The 16598-nt window shown below is 39.6% G+C and overlaps 2 protein-coding genes across 3 annotated transcripts; one reads left to right on the plus strand and one right to left on the minus strand.

Annotated features, from left to right (window-relative positions):
* Nucleotides 1-6745: 6745 nt before the first annotated feature.
* LOC147059259 (histamine H2 receptor) lies at nucleotides 6746-10137 on the plus strand. The gene is made up of 2 exons (XM_085908555.1): nucleotides 6746-7723; nucleotides 9019-10137. The coding sequence occupies exons 1-2, from the start codon at nucleotides 6940-6942 to the stop codon at nucleotides 9306-9308; spliced, it is 1074 nt and encodes a 357-aa protein (XP_085764681.1). The 5' UTR covers nucleotides 6746-6939; the 3' UTR covers nucleotides 9309-10137.
* A 3706-nt stretch (nucleotides 10138-13843) lies between these two features.
* cyb5b (cytochrome b5 type B) lies at nucleotides 13844-16518 on the minus strand. 2 transcript variants are annotated; one of them, XM_085907224.1, is made up of 6 exons: nucleotides 16344-16518; nucleotides 16073-16275; nucleotides 15465-15593; nucleotides 15285-15311; nucleotides 15171-15199; nucleotides 13844-14982 (listed from the first exon to the last, which is right to left on the minus strand). In XM_085907224.1, the coding sequence occupies exons 2-6, from the start codon at nucleotides 16262-16264 to the stop codon at nucleotides 14901-14903; spliced, it is 459 nt and encodes a 152-aa protein (XP_085763350.1). In that variant the 5' UTR covers nucleotides 16265-16275; nucleotides 16344-16518; the 3' UTR covers nucleotides 13844-14900. The 2 variants fall into 2 exon arrangements, with proteins under 2 accessions (XP_085763350.1, XP_085763349.1); XM_085907223.1 differs by having other exon boundaries at nucleotides 16340-16517.
* Between the last annotated feature and the right edge of the window lie 80 nt (nucleotides 16519-16598).

Here is a 16598-nt window from a genome sequence, read left to right on the forward strand (position 1 = left end):
TACCATCAGTTGGATAAAGAATAAACACGCAATAAAGAATAAGAAGATCACAATTCTTTTCAATTTTGTGAGAGCTGCACTTATCCTGTGACTCACAGAAGAATTGTTTGTTCTTCCAATGAGTAGCTATGTTTTTTGTGCATCACAAAGATAAAACAGAGTTCCAATAGAAGAATGTTGGTAAGAAATAATTGGAATACTGCAGCCAAATGAGCCCACAATGAAAGCAACAAGTTTGGAAATGTAAAACATCAATAATAGAATGACTCTGTTTGTGCACGACGCAACAGCCGCCACAATGTCTGGTTTTAACTGATAAATTTAAAAAGTGCAGCATTTTGTATGGTTTTGAGAAATCCATATTTTCTATTTTGCTCTGACACATTGAGGATGCAGCTTGTACGTGCTGAGTGAACAGGGCACGGATATGAATGGCAAACGAAAGATTCAGACGAAGGATGAAATCCTGAGAGAATCTTTGACAAGCACCTGTTCCGCCAGATAAATAACGGTGAACCCAAAACAGAAAGCGGTGCAGTGTGAAGAGATTGGACAACCAAAGTATGGCTAGTATATGTCAGTCTTGCACTCAACCGAATCACTTTGGAGGATCGTAAAATAACTACAGCTAATACCAATCTAGGCTTGAACCGAAACTCATATGTTCCACTTTTTTAATATGGTATGTTGGCGCTGGCACGACCAGACTGTGATAAACTTGCCTCGAAAGAAAAGCAAGACTGCAGGGGAATTCTTTTGGGTGATGGAGGGCTTTTGTTCCTCTGATTTGAACACAGCAACTCATTTTTAGTCACTGCATGTTACTCAGCATCCAGAGTCTGACGCACACCAGTATGACGTCAACAGATTTCGCGGAGCGATCATTAGAAACTGACAAAAGAAGAAGACCCTGGCTGTGAAAGAGGAGCAATCACAAAAGGAGACAAGGTTGCCAGCCGTGTGGGTTGAGCTGCTGGTTCTGTTTTATTTTTGTATTTTTTTCAGGGGGGGCGGGGGTGAAAACCCAAATCTTGTTGAAACAGTTCCGCAAACATTGCTTTTCCCTCCTGTCTGAACATAAAACAGACAACACATCGACCGGCCACAACATTACAACCACTTGCATAAACTAACAATACTCAATCAATCAAACATCACAAAACCAGATGAATTAAATATTAAAAGAAAATTCTGCTGTGGTGACCCCTTACCTTTCAATTTTCTTCGACTTGTGGATTGCAAATTGCCAAATGATAGAGTTAACAATTAACTCTCAGTATGGTGACATTCTATATCACCGTGAATGACAATCATCATAATACATAGAATGTCTTTGGATTAATTCAATGTTCCACCCAATCTCCAGTAAATGGGTTATAGAAAAACAACCCAGTATAGTTGATTTATTTATTCATTTATTTCGTGTATTATTGTTGAAATCAAATGGAAACTTAAACTAATACCTGGAATCCCAAACATGACTAATATGTAATCATTTGAACCTTAAACGATTCTTGAGATCCTGTCCTGTCCTAATTGAGCTTGGAAAGGTTCTTATGCAAGATGGAAAATGTACACTCATTATTGGTATTTTTGGACTCATGAGGGAAGCAGAGGTATTATGACATGCATATATTGTGTAACAATGTCAATATGAGAGGCTTAAATTACCAAGAGTGTTTTTTTCCTTCTTTCTGCATTTTAACACACCAGATATATATCTTTGGGTTCATGCAGTGTTTAGTAAGACGGTTCTTTTGAAAAATCCCAAAGATACGCTCCTGGAAATGGACTGAACTGGAATCAATGAACACCCACAGTGGTATTGTTGCTTCTTCTGGCATCCCACAAGAACATCATTTCTCATTCTCCGACACAAAAAAAGATACCTTATGCCTGCATCTCCCATTTTTGTCCATTGGTCAGTCAGTCAATGGATTTTAGAAGATTTGGAATATTATTTTTAACTGGGATCCATATCATCTATAAACAGTTAGATTTCAGTCGCTAACCCCATTTCAGGGGTGGGAGGGGGATTGGACTGCAGCTATTGCCTCTTCTCATTTATCTGTTTTAAACACATATCCTGTTCAAGGTCATGGGGAAACTTGATCTTGTCCCAACTGATTGGGCAAATGCTAGACTGCACCTCGGACTAGTCTCCAATCAATTACAGAGCACATTCACATTTAGACACATTGCAGTCAATGAGTGGGAAGGAACTGTGTGTACCATTGCACCCTTACTAATACTTGTCTGTGTATTTCTGTTCAATTTTTGTCCATTTTTCATTGTTTGTCGTTGTGTGTTTTGGTCATCTCATCCAGCTTGATGTCACCCTTGTGCCTCACCTCATCTTTGTTCCCTCAAGATTCCCACAATTGCCTTAACTAATCTATCTTGCCATATACGCCTGGTCTGATTTCCTGGCTTAAGTGGCCTCTTCATTTGTTCTTTAGCTGTGTCTGCCCTACGGTTTTTAAGTTCCATGCTCGGCCATGTTTCCTTCCCTCCATCCATTCATCCATCCCAGTAGTCATCGGGCAGTAGGCGGGGGACACCCTGAACCGGTTGCCAGCCAATCGCAGGGCACACAGAGACGAACACCTAGGGGCAATTTGGAGCGCTCAAGCATGCCTACCAAGCATGTTTTTGGGATGTGGGAGGAAACCGGAGTGCCCGGAGGAAACCCACGCGGGCTCGGGGAGAACATGTAAACTCCACACAGGGAGGGTCGGGGGTGGAATCGAACCGGCACCCTCCTAACTGTGAGGCGGACGTGCCACCGAGCCGCCTGTTTCCTTCCCTATCAATTCTTAAGTCCGGTCTTTGTAGTCCACCGTAGTTTTTTTTTTTTTTGGAGCTAAGTACTAATATCCAGAGGGATTTTTTTTCTATCTCAGTTTGTCTGTCTAATAGTAGCATGGATAACTAATATAAAATTCCATATAAATGTTTTTTCTTGTATGTCACTTGTTTGAATGGTTTACGCCTCAAGAACTATTTTCCATCTAAAAACTCCACAGGAATGCCTTTACTTCAAATTGCAAGGTGAGTACAGATGTGTAAAGACACAGAAGATGCAGAAAGGCTGTTTCATCTGAGTTGGCAGAGGCCTGTTATCAGCGAGACAACCTGTCAGCTTTTCATCAATCGTCCATCAAACCTCGCCGCTTCACAATCTTTCCTAAACATCATCCATCAAGCCGCGCTGGCTGAATTAGATACTGTTGCTACCCACACAAACACTTGCTCACTCACAAGTACACGCACACACAAATACAAATGAAATCAATGGCTACCTTCCTCCACATCGGAAGCTCTGCACACAGTAGGTGGCCTGTGGAGGAGTCCGCCCACTCACAGGATATTCAATTGCAAGCAAGGACAAATACATAAGCTCTGTCTCTCAATTTTTTTCTGTGGTCGCCTGGGATCTACTATATTTACTCATGCAAAACCCACTTGTGTACACACCTACATGTATCCTGCCAACACAAAACACACGTGAAAAGTGATTTCTCAGTGTCCAATGAAAAAACAAACAGGTTTTCAATACAGCAAAAAGTGTGGATTCATGAATGGATTAAGGCGCTTATCTACCGTACTCTGTTTGGGTGCCGCAGGACTGACTTGTTGCTAAGCGACCGACAAGAAGTAGCCTGCTGCCCTTTCCCACTGGTTTAGATGTAATGCAGGCCACAAATAAGCAATAGGTGTTTGTCAAATGTAAAGCCCTGGTTTGGAGGAAGAGGAGACGAGCAGGGTTCAGATGAAAATGTTATAGTTTGTATACAATACCAGGTCGTACTATGCAAAAGTACATGGGATATTAAACTTCACTTCTCTGAATCTGCTTGCCACTGAAGTAACCGTCCAGGCATTTGGTTCATTAATTATTGTACTAGACTAGACGCTCATCCTGGACTGTGGCATGACTGTGCCGGACAACCAAACTAAAAGGTTTTCAGATACAGAACATTATTGTGTTTCATCATTTATTTATTTTTCAAAGGTGAAATGTTTATTGTATTCCAAGAGGCTTGGATACAATAACAAATCCTCAGTGGAAGAGGAAAAAAAACGTCTGTGTCAATTTATCCAATATTTTTTTTTTGCACACGACGCGCAAGGGTGTTTTAAAAGGCTGAAGAGAGGTTGTGTACAAAAATGAATCGCTTAAAACCAAAAACTGTTGAGAAACTGTTATTTCTGGATAAACAGGTCCCCTGTTCTTTATCACATTGTCTAAGTTACACAAGCATATTCAGCGCCTTCTTCCAGCTTTAACTGTCCTCACAGCTCAGAATGACATTTTCTAAAAATGACAGAAAATAATAAACAAACTGCCACAGGATATGATCAAACCATTTTGTCGTTGTCATTCCCAAGAGCCAAAACAGATTCACCCCATAACACTTGATGAGGTTAAGCCTGTGATTGTAGACCTGGCCATTAGGTGCGTACATGAATCTTACAAAAGTTTGAGAATCCAAAGGGTAATGGGATCAAACTTGCTAAAATGACATTAGGACACTATAAAGGTGACTCTAAATGTTTCCCTAAGATGTGATGTTTTCAGATGAGTGCTTCAGAATGACTTTAGGGAAAATACAGTACAGTAGCAGCGGATCATTGATGTTTCCGCAGCCTTTCATAACATGAAAAAAGAGAACCAGGGAGAGGATGAAAAAATAGAATATTAATCCCAGAGCAAGAGTCCAACAGCCTAATAACCTACTGTATGCTTCATGTTGGACAGTGAAGAAGTAATATATCAAAAAGCAGGTAGCTGTCAGTTCTCCCATAGGAATCCTGCTAGTAAGGCAGTGCCTAAGGGCATTATCAGACTGCATAGCATTTTTTCTCATGTGGTTCACATAGTATAGCAGCTGCTGTGCTCTACTTAAGGCACAGTGGTTTTTCAAGATTGGCTTTCTTTATTTAACATGCCAGCAAAAATTTGACAGATGAGGGCTATATGGTGGCCAACTCTACTCAACTCTCTTCACAACAAGCCGCAGTTGGGCAGATCGTAAACAAATCTTCAAAAGAGAGGCTTCAAGCTGTTAAATGGCACTCCCGGTTGAACTTTACATTCAAAATGAACATGAACGAAAGAACTACAAATTGTGTATTTGAAACACCTACATAATTTCAGTCTGCTAGTTTAATGCTTTTGTAACATTATACAACGGATATTAAAAACACAAATGATGCAGCAACACATGTAAACCGGCAATATAATACTCATTGGCATATATTATTTACCTACTGCCAAACATGACTAATATTGCAGTGACTAAGTCACTAACACTATTTGGGAAAGTCAGTACGTCGTATAGTATTATACTGCCGCCTGTGGGTAGTAGCCAAGTCACACACACCAGAGGGAGCTCCAATGAATTGATCATAATGCACAAATGGTTTCAAATTTCTATTTAATTCTGTCTGTATATGTTTTTTATGTACAATATTATGGAGTGCTATTTGTCTTATTAAAAATCACAACAAATTTTTGAGAAGTAGGAACAGATTTCCATTCATTTCAGCCCTAATACACATATTGCTAGATGAAATGACTACTTACTGTAAATGTCAGTCAAAATGCATACAAATAAAAACAAGAGTCATTCCGACATTCCAGAATGCCTCATTAATATGGATGTAAACCAGTTTTCCAATGTTATCATGAATCCGGTAAGCATTGAATCCAGTATATTTCATATACATTGCCACACTGACATATGTCGGCCTGCATGTTTTTATCTGTAGATGTGATCAATTCCGGGTTATATTACCATGCCTGAGGGTGCAGGGAATTGGCTCACAGTCTTCAGAGGTAAGCCGGTATATATCGTCTTTAATCACCTGGCTGTCACAAACTGCAAAACAGATTGGTTGGTGAGAGACCATCTTTCCTGCTCCTCCTTTTTGCTGTGCCACATTTTGAAGGTGAGCAGCTGGTGGCAACCATTTACAGCGAATATAAACATTTATTCCCCCCCTGTATCAAATGTCAAGTTTTTGTGAATTGATGGGACCTATAAACTGTACAACTCAAATGAATTCAGTCAAATGTTTTAGAAATGGGGAATAAAAAATAAATAACTTTAAATATCTATTGGCGCACAAAAGCATGTTGTGTGACACAAGCCTGATTGATGATGCGTGATTGTAGAACTTTGACATGATTTGTTAGAAAATGTCAGGCCTGCTTGGATGTTATACAGCATACATACATTTTCTGTATGCTCATTTTAGCAATGATTTATTGTTGACTGACTCACTGTTATTGTTGGATGACTAAATTGTGATAAATCACCTCACAGTGTCATGCGCCTGTAGCTCAAATCAAGTGGTTGCCAAAGAATGGACAAACTTAACGGTGACCTTGATATTCTGATGTTCCGCATTTTTATGTGAAAAAAACTTGTGCAAAAGGACTAATTAAGTGGATTTTATATAAATATTTAAAGAGAAAGAGAGAGAGAGAAATGAAGCATTTTTTTTATGTTTCCTTTACACTCCTTGTCAAAGAAGAGCAAGTTGTGCTTAAAAACAAGTATGAGACATTGAACAGTTTGACGTGCATTTAAAAGTTTAAAGTAGATCGAATCTGGTGCTGTTAGAAATGTAGTAGATTTTATGTCCAACATCCTAATTTTTTCTTCCCAAAAAGTTTTCTTAAATATTCTTTTCGAGCACTATGCATGTATGATATGAAATGATGTGATACTGCCCGTGATTCTGGGAGTCAACTTGTACCTGCCCTGCACTAATTGCTACAGGTGTGCAGCTGCTTGTGCAAACGCCTGCAAGAACTTCTTGGATGACCTCCTTTTCAACGTCAGCCCGTATCCTGCTGTCTTGGTCGCACCACTTTTCAAACGCAGCAATCATTTCCCCTTCAAACATGTTTTGGTGAGGAGAAAAACCATGAACGCCTCGCTTAACTTCTCCAGCGTGAATTTTGACGCCGAAAGGATGGCGCAGTTCCACCACCGCTCCGTCAAGGTGAGCGTGATCATCGTTCTGGGGGTGATGATCACTTTGGGGAACATAGCGGTTCTCCTGGTGATCACCTCCACCGTGTCTGGCTGGTCGAGGAGCTCCCGCTATTTCTTGCTCTCCCTGACGGCCGCGGACTCCGCCTTTGGACTTCTGGTCATGCCCTTGAACCTGTGGGTGAGTCTCCTTAAGGACAACACGGATGGGCCCGACCAGCTGTGTCATCTGGTGGCCTTTTGCAACGCGACCGTGTACTCGACGTGCATGTACACGCTGGCAGCCATCAGCCTGGAGAGATACATCGCGGTGCTCTATCCCCTCCAGTACTCGTCTATGATGACCAGGAGGCGGACTTTGCTCCTGATCGCCTTCTCCTGGTGTTTCCCACCGTGCCTCCTGGCGCCCATATGCTTCCCGGATGGCATCATCCAGGTCCACTTCTCCAACGCGTCGCTGGTCTGCAACCCATCCTATTCCACCAACGTGGGATACTCTCTGAGCTTGGCCTGTGTCATCTTTTTCCCGTGCTCAGCGGTCATGACCTACGCCAACATTAGAGTGTGGTGCGCTGCCCGGAGACAGAGCCGCAAACTGCGCCAGTTCGAGAGCGCGCACCGAAGGAGACACAACGTGGCCTCAAGGGTGCTGGTACCAGTCATGGCTGCTTACTTTACTTGCTGGACGCCGTGCATTGCGGCTATGATCTACAACGGTAAGCGCTTGTGTGAAAGTCTCTGTCAAATAACATATGAAAAAAAACTTTTGTTTTTACAAAACTTAACAATTCTACAAAAAAGATGCTAATTAGGATGAAATAAAAGGAAGATGAAAGTGTTCCCATCACTTTGGAAAACGACTTGCATATCATATGATGTTTTGTTATTGATCTAGACAAGTCTTAAAAAAAATCATTATTATTCAACTCACATTTTCTTGATCAGCATCTGATAAATGCAAATGCTGACATTTTGCATCATCCTTGTCAGTTTTAGCGCCTAGTTTACCTACAAGGGCTTATAGTTGTTATTGATCGTTGGGGTTGTTTCTGAATTCTCCTACAATCTTTGAGAAAACATTATTTTAAGGCCCGTACCAATTTGATATATTAAGAAGAGCTGGTAAAAGTTTTAGGAACGTGGCAAATAAAAAGTACGATAGGCTATTATTGACATGACTGCATTTTAAAATTTGAATTCCTTGAAGAAATAGCTATATCCAATATTTCTGAACGTGAGTTGATTTTGGATTATTTGATTGTAAGTCCTGCTTTTCATGCTTATATCCTGTCTCTGCAACACCCTCCATCAATTATAAGACTTGGTGGAATGGCCCTTTTTATGGACGCCTGTGCATGAATACACTGATTTAAGGGCAATTTCATGAGTCGTGCCTTTTTGGAAAGGTTCTCATCAACTTCAGCCATTTTGCTGTCGTGCCGTAACCAAGACTGAATGTGGACTTAGTGCTGAGTATTTTTAGAATTGAAGACCTTTTTCCAAAGAGGCTTGCCATTAATCTGATATCCAGGAAAATCCCTGCAAAGCTCACTCTTAAATGTATGCATGTGCTGATCTGTTTTAGTTTCCCCCCCCCCCCCCCTCCTTATTTGAGACTCTGAGCTAATTTATGACCTTGAGGAAGTTTAATGTACATGTTGTATACAAGGAAGTCCTGATGTATTTGGACATTTTAAAGGCATAGATGAAGGCTCTAATGTGATGTAGGATTATGGTTATTATGGCTCGGCTCGCATTAATTTCTGAACGCAGCCTATAATCAGCACGTGCTCCTGCTTCCGTTTATGCTCATTGTACTGGTTGAGGTACTGGGCTGTAGTATACTTTTTTTTTTTTTTTAGAAGTTTGAAAAATGGCAATAAAATCCGCGAAATATCGAGTTCATGTTGTTATAGATTAAATTATGGTCGCAAATGAAAACCTGTGAGGTAACTGTATAAATTGTATACAGTATATTGTGAGTGCTAATTCATTTTGTTCATCAACGCAGCACTGTCAGGGAGCTCAGTACCAGAGTGGATAGAATTTGTGGTGGTCTGGCTGCCAACGTCCAATGGTTTCCTCAACTGCATCTTCTACTTTTGGATCAACAAAATCTTCAGACAAAAATTCCACCTCATCATGCACAGACTGGCTCACGCCCTCTGTCCGTCACTGGTCAATACTCTGGGATGGTGCGGAGTATCCGAGATTGCAATTGGCTCAAGCTCTCTGGACAACAAAGTCCATGAGCGCTCATCAAGTGTTTCCTCCACCTGCACGCTGATGACCTTAGCCTAGTCGCTATCAGGAGAGGACTTGTGCTTTTATTTGACAGAAGCTACACAAAGTGGACTGGAGTTGACATGCGAATGATTGCTAGGCTGTGATGACACGAGTTGCAATAACGTGCACTGTAAAATATCATTTGATTTATATTTGTTTTATTTCCTTTTATTTTCTAGAATTCAGTTGAAAGTTTATGTTCTGTTTATAACTTCGGTGGATTTTTGTTGTGGTTTGTTCATTTGTTTTCTTTTGTTTTATTTCCCAAAGCCAGCCCACAGTGTGGTAAGGACTGAATGTACCTCTTTAACCACCTTTCAGTAGTTTTAGATTGAGGCTCCAGCCTAGCCTGCGCAGCACGTGCCAACTGTCTATTAAATATTGCGATGAAAATTTTTTATTTTAATGTCGTATTCCGTAGACGTCCATTCGTTTGCGCGAGTACGTGACTGCGAATACATTGAAGGATGTTTGCTGCCCGCCTCATCCTCATTTTTAAATGCGGGGATGGGAGATGTTGACATATAACAGCTGTGAGAGGTTAACCTTTAAGTCACGCCGTTTGAGTATATGCAAGGAGAAAAATAATTAAGCTGTGACACTGTAGAAAGGTCATCACGGCTGTGCTGCCAGAAGATTACTTGGGTAACTTCTGAGGTAGTATGTTTTGCTGCGAAGCGCCTCATCTGTACATCTAACGTCGGCCACCCGGGTGGGCCTTTCAAAAAACTCCATTATATGTAAGATTTTTCTTTAAATTATTTGGGTTTGTGAAATAAGAAATGAACTTTTGATAATATATGGGTAATGAATCATCTAAGAAATAAAGCATGATGCCTTTTGAACTGTGTGAGCTCCTTAATTTGACAAAATACTGCATTGTCTGCAGGTTGTGTGTATTGGCAACAATACAAGAGGTAAACAAAATGCATCATTAGACCCTTACTGTTAAAAAAAAAAAAATCCTGGCACAACATCAACTTTGAATTGTTTTTTTTCCCTTGGCGTGCACCAACCCAATATAAAGTTTTATGGAAATCAGCAAAGTACTTTCATCGATATTCTGCACAGAACATAAAAACAACAACAACATTTTTGCCCCTTATCAGTTTGACATTGGCAGTGTTCTGAGTGCTATTATTAATGGTTTGCTTTTGTTGCAGGAAAGTAAAGAAAAAAGTGCTTTCTTTTTCCTGCAAACACTGCCCTTTCATTTCATGATGAATTCGAGAGCTCGTAATTCCAGTTCTGTCAAGTTTTTAAGAGTTTAATCAAACCATGTGCATTGAAAGTGTCCTGGTAGGCCGACACCCTTAATAATCCATGAGGAATCTATGATGATTTAATGAGCACAGACGGTGGAAGGAAAATTAGAAAGCTGTGCGGCGATTATTATTATCCTCTAGGTTTTAGCTGGCTGGTGGGCTTCACTATCAACAAAATAATGAACCCTAAAACACTGGTAACAACATTGGGAATACCTGTTCAATCATAGCAAATATGTTACAAGAGCTGTTTGGAAAATTCTGATTTTGAAAACAAAAAAACTGAAAAATCCCAAAACGTAAACATGGTTTGGATATGTCATGTATGTCAGTGCGTAATTAGATTCAAATTTGATAACATTTTTGGCCCGTGTTGAAAAGTCAACTCGACGTGATCATTCCATTTGAAATGATGCCACAAGTTTGAAAAATTCACTGGTTATAAAAATTCAAGTTTAAAACACGTTTTATGGTCACTGACAGGAAAGAAAAGGACTGGGACAGTACTTAGGATTTATGACGATATTTAAATTCATTCTACTATTATTAACAACAAGATAAAATATCTCAACCATCTTTGGTGAGTTGGCTTTTTCCTGCATCGTTTGTCTTATACGACACCAGCTCGAAGGGCGACATCAAATTTTATCTGGTATTTGTATTCAAATGAATGCTCTCCTTTTTGGAGCTTCAAGGTATAAACATTGCTGTTGCTCTGTTTACGGGGTGCTACATCAGCATGCAGTAACACAAAGATCGGTTTTATAAATCGGGACAAATATTTGAACAGAAGCAGGTGTGGCAAACTTGGCAGAATCTTTTATGGCTTGCCATTTATTGGCTCTTTGCTCTTTATGTAAGAAATCGAGTAGCGTTTTTCACCTTCGTCTTTGATTTATAGGACAACGTGTACCCAATTTAAAATATAAAATGATTTAAATAGAATTATAAAATATAACAATGGAAAACCTAAATAGATACTATATGTTGTCTTTCATTAATTTATGCATTTTTCAGATATGAAGAGATCGATTAGACACAAGTTAAAATGTAGATGATGGTTAGCAATTGTAAAGAAGTAGAATATCATGTAAATATACCATGAGGATGTTGAAGGTATTTATACCTGAAAAATAATTAGGTTAACAATGTCATTATAACCAAAACATTAACTTTATACTGCTAAAAATGCCTAAACGAGGACAACATCCTATTTAAGGTATGGAATAATATGCACTAAAGACCTCACATACCATCTTGATTAGTTTTATGTGGTTTTCGGAGTAGAATAGTTGAGCATTTTGAAAATAGCCTTAATGTTGGATAACAATTTGAAATGGGGAGTGTGAGTGGTTTCTCTGCTCTCAACAAGTTATATGTTTGAAAATGTTATTGCATGCATTTTCCCTTTCATGTCAAGGGAGCAAGACTTTTCATCCAGCTGAGGTGTCACCAGAGGTGATTCTGACTCAGCAAGAAAGCATGTGAATGTTCCTAAATGACCACCTGGTCCCTCAGGAGAGAAGTGGCTTGTTTTAGTGAAGCTTTTAGGTAGTTGTCAAAGCTTTTATAACACTCCTGGGCTTTTTCTCAGCGGACAGAACACCTGTCATGCAGCTTCTCTTGACGTAGGTGTGTGTGCCTTGAATTGGCGACTCCCCGAGAGCAAATGTGAAATCATCCTAACATTCGACCATGTCGTATCTAATCACGATGAACATGTATCCTGTGAAGTTGACCTTCCAAAGATCATATTTTGTGTTTCTCCGCTCAGCATCCCTAAGTGTTTTTCCAGTCTTTGCTGCAGCCAGCCTCCAAGGACTGATGTGCATTAGCAGCCTCGCCTCTCGTTTAAGTAATTGACAGGCTCTCGTGTTAAAATGAAGGCTTCATTGCGGGGGTGCAGATGGGATTTTGGAATTATATACTATATACAGTACATATTAAAGTATAAAACCATATTTCCAAACAATAACCCTAGTTTGAAACCCTATTTCCAAATAGTATCCCTAGTTTGAAACTCTACTTCCATACTCTGAACCCCTAACCCTAATTGGAAACGCTACTTCAGATTCCTAACCCAAATTTGAAACACTGTTTCGAAACCCTAACCCAAGAAAAGCAGAACAATTGCTATATAGCTTGGGAATGGGCAAGATGGTCGACAGTTGTATGAAAGGTTTGGGCACCCCTGATCATTTTCATGATTTTCCTTTATAAATCACCGGTTGTTCGGATCAGCAATTTCAGTTAAATATATCAGATAGCAGACAAAAACAGTGATATTTGAGAAGTGAAATGATTTCCCAAATTTATGCAGTTGCCAACTTTTGTTCAAGTAATGATTACACACTTCCTGTAAATCCTATCAACTTCATTTCACTTCTCAAATATCACTGTGTTTGTCTGCTATATGATATATTTAACTGAAATTGCTGATCCAAACAACCAATGATTTATAAAGGGAAATCATGAAAATGATCAGGGGTGCCCAAACCTTTGCATACGACTGTATTTACATTTGATTGGTTTTGAGAAAATGCTGTGATTATTTTTTCTCTCTTCATTTCCCCTCTTAATTCTGAACATTTTAAACAGACACTGCATGGCCACCTCACTTTGACTGCAAACCCAACTCTGTAGAAAAACGAGTCTTTGGTTAAAATAAAAACAAAGACGATTTACCCATTTAACACAACAATTAAATGTGTAGTGAAGGCCCCATATCTCTTGATTATAATGGCTTTCAGTAACACAGATGGTATCATCTCATGCTACTACATGGTCAGTAAAAGGAAAAACAATGTGCCAATTGCTGCTTTTCCTCAGTGTGTAACGAACGGCCTTGCATGTAATGTGCCCACTGATTTTACCTGCTGTCTCCATTAGAGTGGCTTTTATGAACATGTTAATATTTTATTTACATTGTGCTAGTAGTGCTCCCTTGTGTTCAAAGTATTGCAGTGCAGGCCGACACTATTCTTAGGTTTATGGACCAAGTATCTAAAAAGTCTTGCCTCAGAATTAACAATCAATCAATTTTAGGGCTCATTACCCCATAATCTGATTTATTAATCTCTGTTTCATCTGCATTTTGATTCCCAGAGACATCTAATTGGGTCATGATGGTCATGAACTGATCTTGTCAGTTACGATGTAATGACCTTTGACATGTCAGGCAATTGTAGTCAACTATCTAGAGTCACAATCAAACCAATGGATCATTCCAAATCTTCTATTAACCAACATGCAGGTTTGAGGTCTCAAAGAATTCACAGTGATGAATATAGTTGTATAAGATTTATTTTCATCAGGTTTTTTAATGACATAATGGCAGGTGAAGACAACACAAGAGCTGTCAGCATAGCAAATGTAGACTCCTTTCATGGCCGTGCATGATTGTGGGTAAGCAGTAGTAAGTCCAAACCCAAATATTTGAAAGCAGGCAACATAAGATAATAGGTTTTCAATTGCACTAGTGGACAATATATACCAAATGGTATATTATAAAGAAAATAGACACCGATGTATAGTTTACAACTGAAAAAGTAATATTTTTGCTAAACTGATAGGGTTCAAGATGTTTTTTGCTTTGGAGTTTAACATATGCCTTCCGAAACTTTGCAGAAAAAAAAAAAAGCAACTTACAAAACAGCGGTACAATCCACTTGAAATATTTGTGACAGGTTAATAATACACTTAAGCCATTCGATTTTGACAAGAAAACAGTTATAGAAATCCTACTTCTATTTTGTATCCTTCCTTGGCAAGTATGGATTTGCAGTTAATGCCACTATTTAGAGGTAAAACAATTTAGGTACTGCAATGACAATAATTATGTTATGCATAAACTGACTGACTGATTCATGAAGGGTGCAATCAAAAAGTTTAAGTTTAGCAGTGATGAAAGTGAAAGTTTTTTTTTTCTCACAAATGCAAATTAAAAAAACATGCTGATATCACCATCCTGATTAGATCAAAAATCTCACTAGCATTTCCTTATTTGTAAACTTTCTGATTCTTTGTTTTAAGTGGACAACTAAAATCAACACAGACCAAAGTGAGTCAAACAGATGCATAATTAAATAAAACAATGACAAGGAGAGGCAAAAGGATAAGATGAAATAAAGAAGCTGGAGGCAGTGAGTTGAATAATCTCTCCTCGAATGTTTGCTGGGCTTGCTGGATGACGAGTTGAGGGGAGACAATTACTGACAATTACGTACTGTCCTCCCTCTATATTGTCAGACGGTTTGAGGAGGTAAACTCTGTGAGGTGTTTTTGGTCAAAGATTTCAAGGCCTCCGGATGAAGAAAATGAGATCAATTGGGAACGTTGGCACTCAAGAGGACACGTAGAAACGATACAAGATGCCAATGACGGTTGCAGTAATGGCCGGTATCACCCATGTGGTCCAGGAGTTGCTGAGATCGAGGTAGAGAACATCAATATCTTCAGAATATTTGACAGTCAACAATGATGATCATGTCATGACACCATGAAAATTACACTACTTGAAGAAATCATTTTCTTTTCCCAGAATAACAAACTTTAGCTTATTGGTGCATTTTACCGATGTACGTATTCCTACAGTGAAATTTTGATCACTGACCTTGATTCTCCTGAAGTCACATTTACATTCTGCAGCAGCAAACAGAAGATAATAAACATTAAGTGATGTTTTCTTTGCAAATCAAAAGTCAAGCCCTAAGACTTTTGTTCTTACCGTTGGCTTTTCCTTTTTTCGGTCATCCTGCAAAGACAATCGGTACTGTAAATAACTGGGGGCTGACAACTTCACAAAATGTGCAGACTACCACACACGCTACACAAAATGGCTACAAAAACAACACTTTTAAATGAGTGTAAGCAAACACTGTCAAAACGAGCAGAAAATGTCGCTTACCATGTGAAGCTCCCCGATGTAGAACTGCTGCAGCATCTCTCTGGCATCCGTGGAGTGACCCACATCCTCAAAACTCTCTGTTGCATCTGCACCAGCTTGCTCCAGCAACACCTCCTCACCTCCCGGATGCTACACACAACGCAAATGAATCAAATCAAATCACACAATTGGTCCACAATTCTGCATTTTTCTGCTCGATTAAGCTTGAAACATACAGAAGGAATTTGGTGTCATTCTGTTGTTTTGCATGTGGTGCTCTCCTTTTAATAATAATGACCCTTGCACAAGAAAAATGTCGTATGATTAATCAATCAACTGGTTAAAGATTACAAACCCTACGTCAAGTACCTCCCCTGCAGGAAATTGCACTTTTACCTGCAAAGTATGAACTAACGTAACCTGGTTTGGAAACAAGGTGCTGCTTGCACATGCGCAGTTTGAGTTTTGAATAGCCAATGGGTATTTGATGTCTTTAAATGACGCAGCGAATCCTCGGCTACTTCCAGGAAGTAGTCTTGGCCGAAAATTATGAGACTCGAAACCGAACACCAAGTAACGGCGCAGTTATGCCCAAAACATTTTCGTCAACTTTCAAAGCTGGCCCTTACCTCTTCGAGGAAACTCGTAACGTCATAAACTTTGTCATGGATGATAAGCCACGTGTCGTTGCTCATATTATGAATTTGTACATCTTCTAACGTGTAGTATTTGACTTCGTCGTTCAAGCATTTGCCCTTTTCATCACCATTAGCAGGTCTGTCTTCTTCTTCAATAGGGTTGCCGTTAACTTCCTCGACCATGTTTTGTTTTGCTGCAAGAAAAACAGATAGAGCAACTGAACGGCTCGTCAATATTTGATTCTGAAATCCAGGTACTGACTCAAAGGCAGGTGCTCCGCTACAAATGCGCTCCTAATGCATAAAAACAATCGATATTGTGGAAGACCGACAACATAGACTTTGGCTTGCAAAGCAATTCTGGAAACCAAAAACACTTAATGCCCGAACTTCTCCGTACATCAGCAGATAAGGCAAATGACCAATGACACCCGTGCTATTTGGCAGCCAGGCGCAACCTCGAGAGCTAGCCAATCAAATTGTGGCGTACGAAGTGAGAACCAATCAAATGCTACCA

This window comes from Syngnathus leptorhynchus, chromosome 3 (assembly GCF_054491065.1).
Source record: "Syngnathus leptorhynchus isolate UIUO chromosome 3, UIUO_Slep, whole genome shotgun sequence".
Classification (NCBI taxonomy): domain Eukaryota; kingdom Metazoa; phylum Chordata; class Actinopteri; order Syngnathiformes; family Syngnathidae; genus Syngnathus; species Syngnathus leptorhynchus.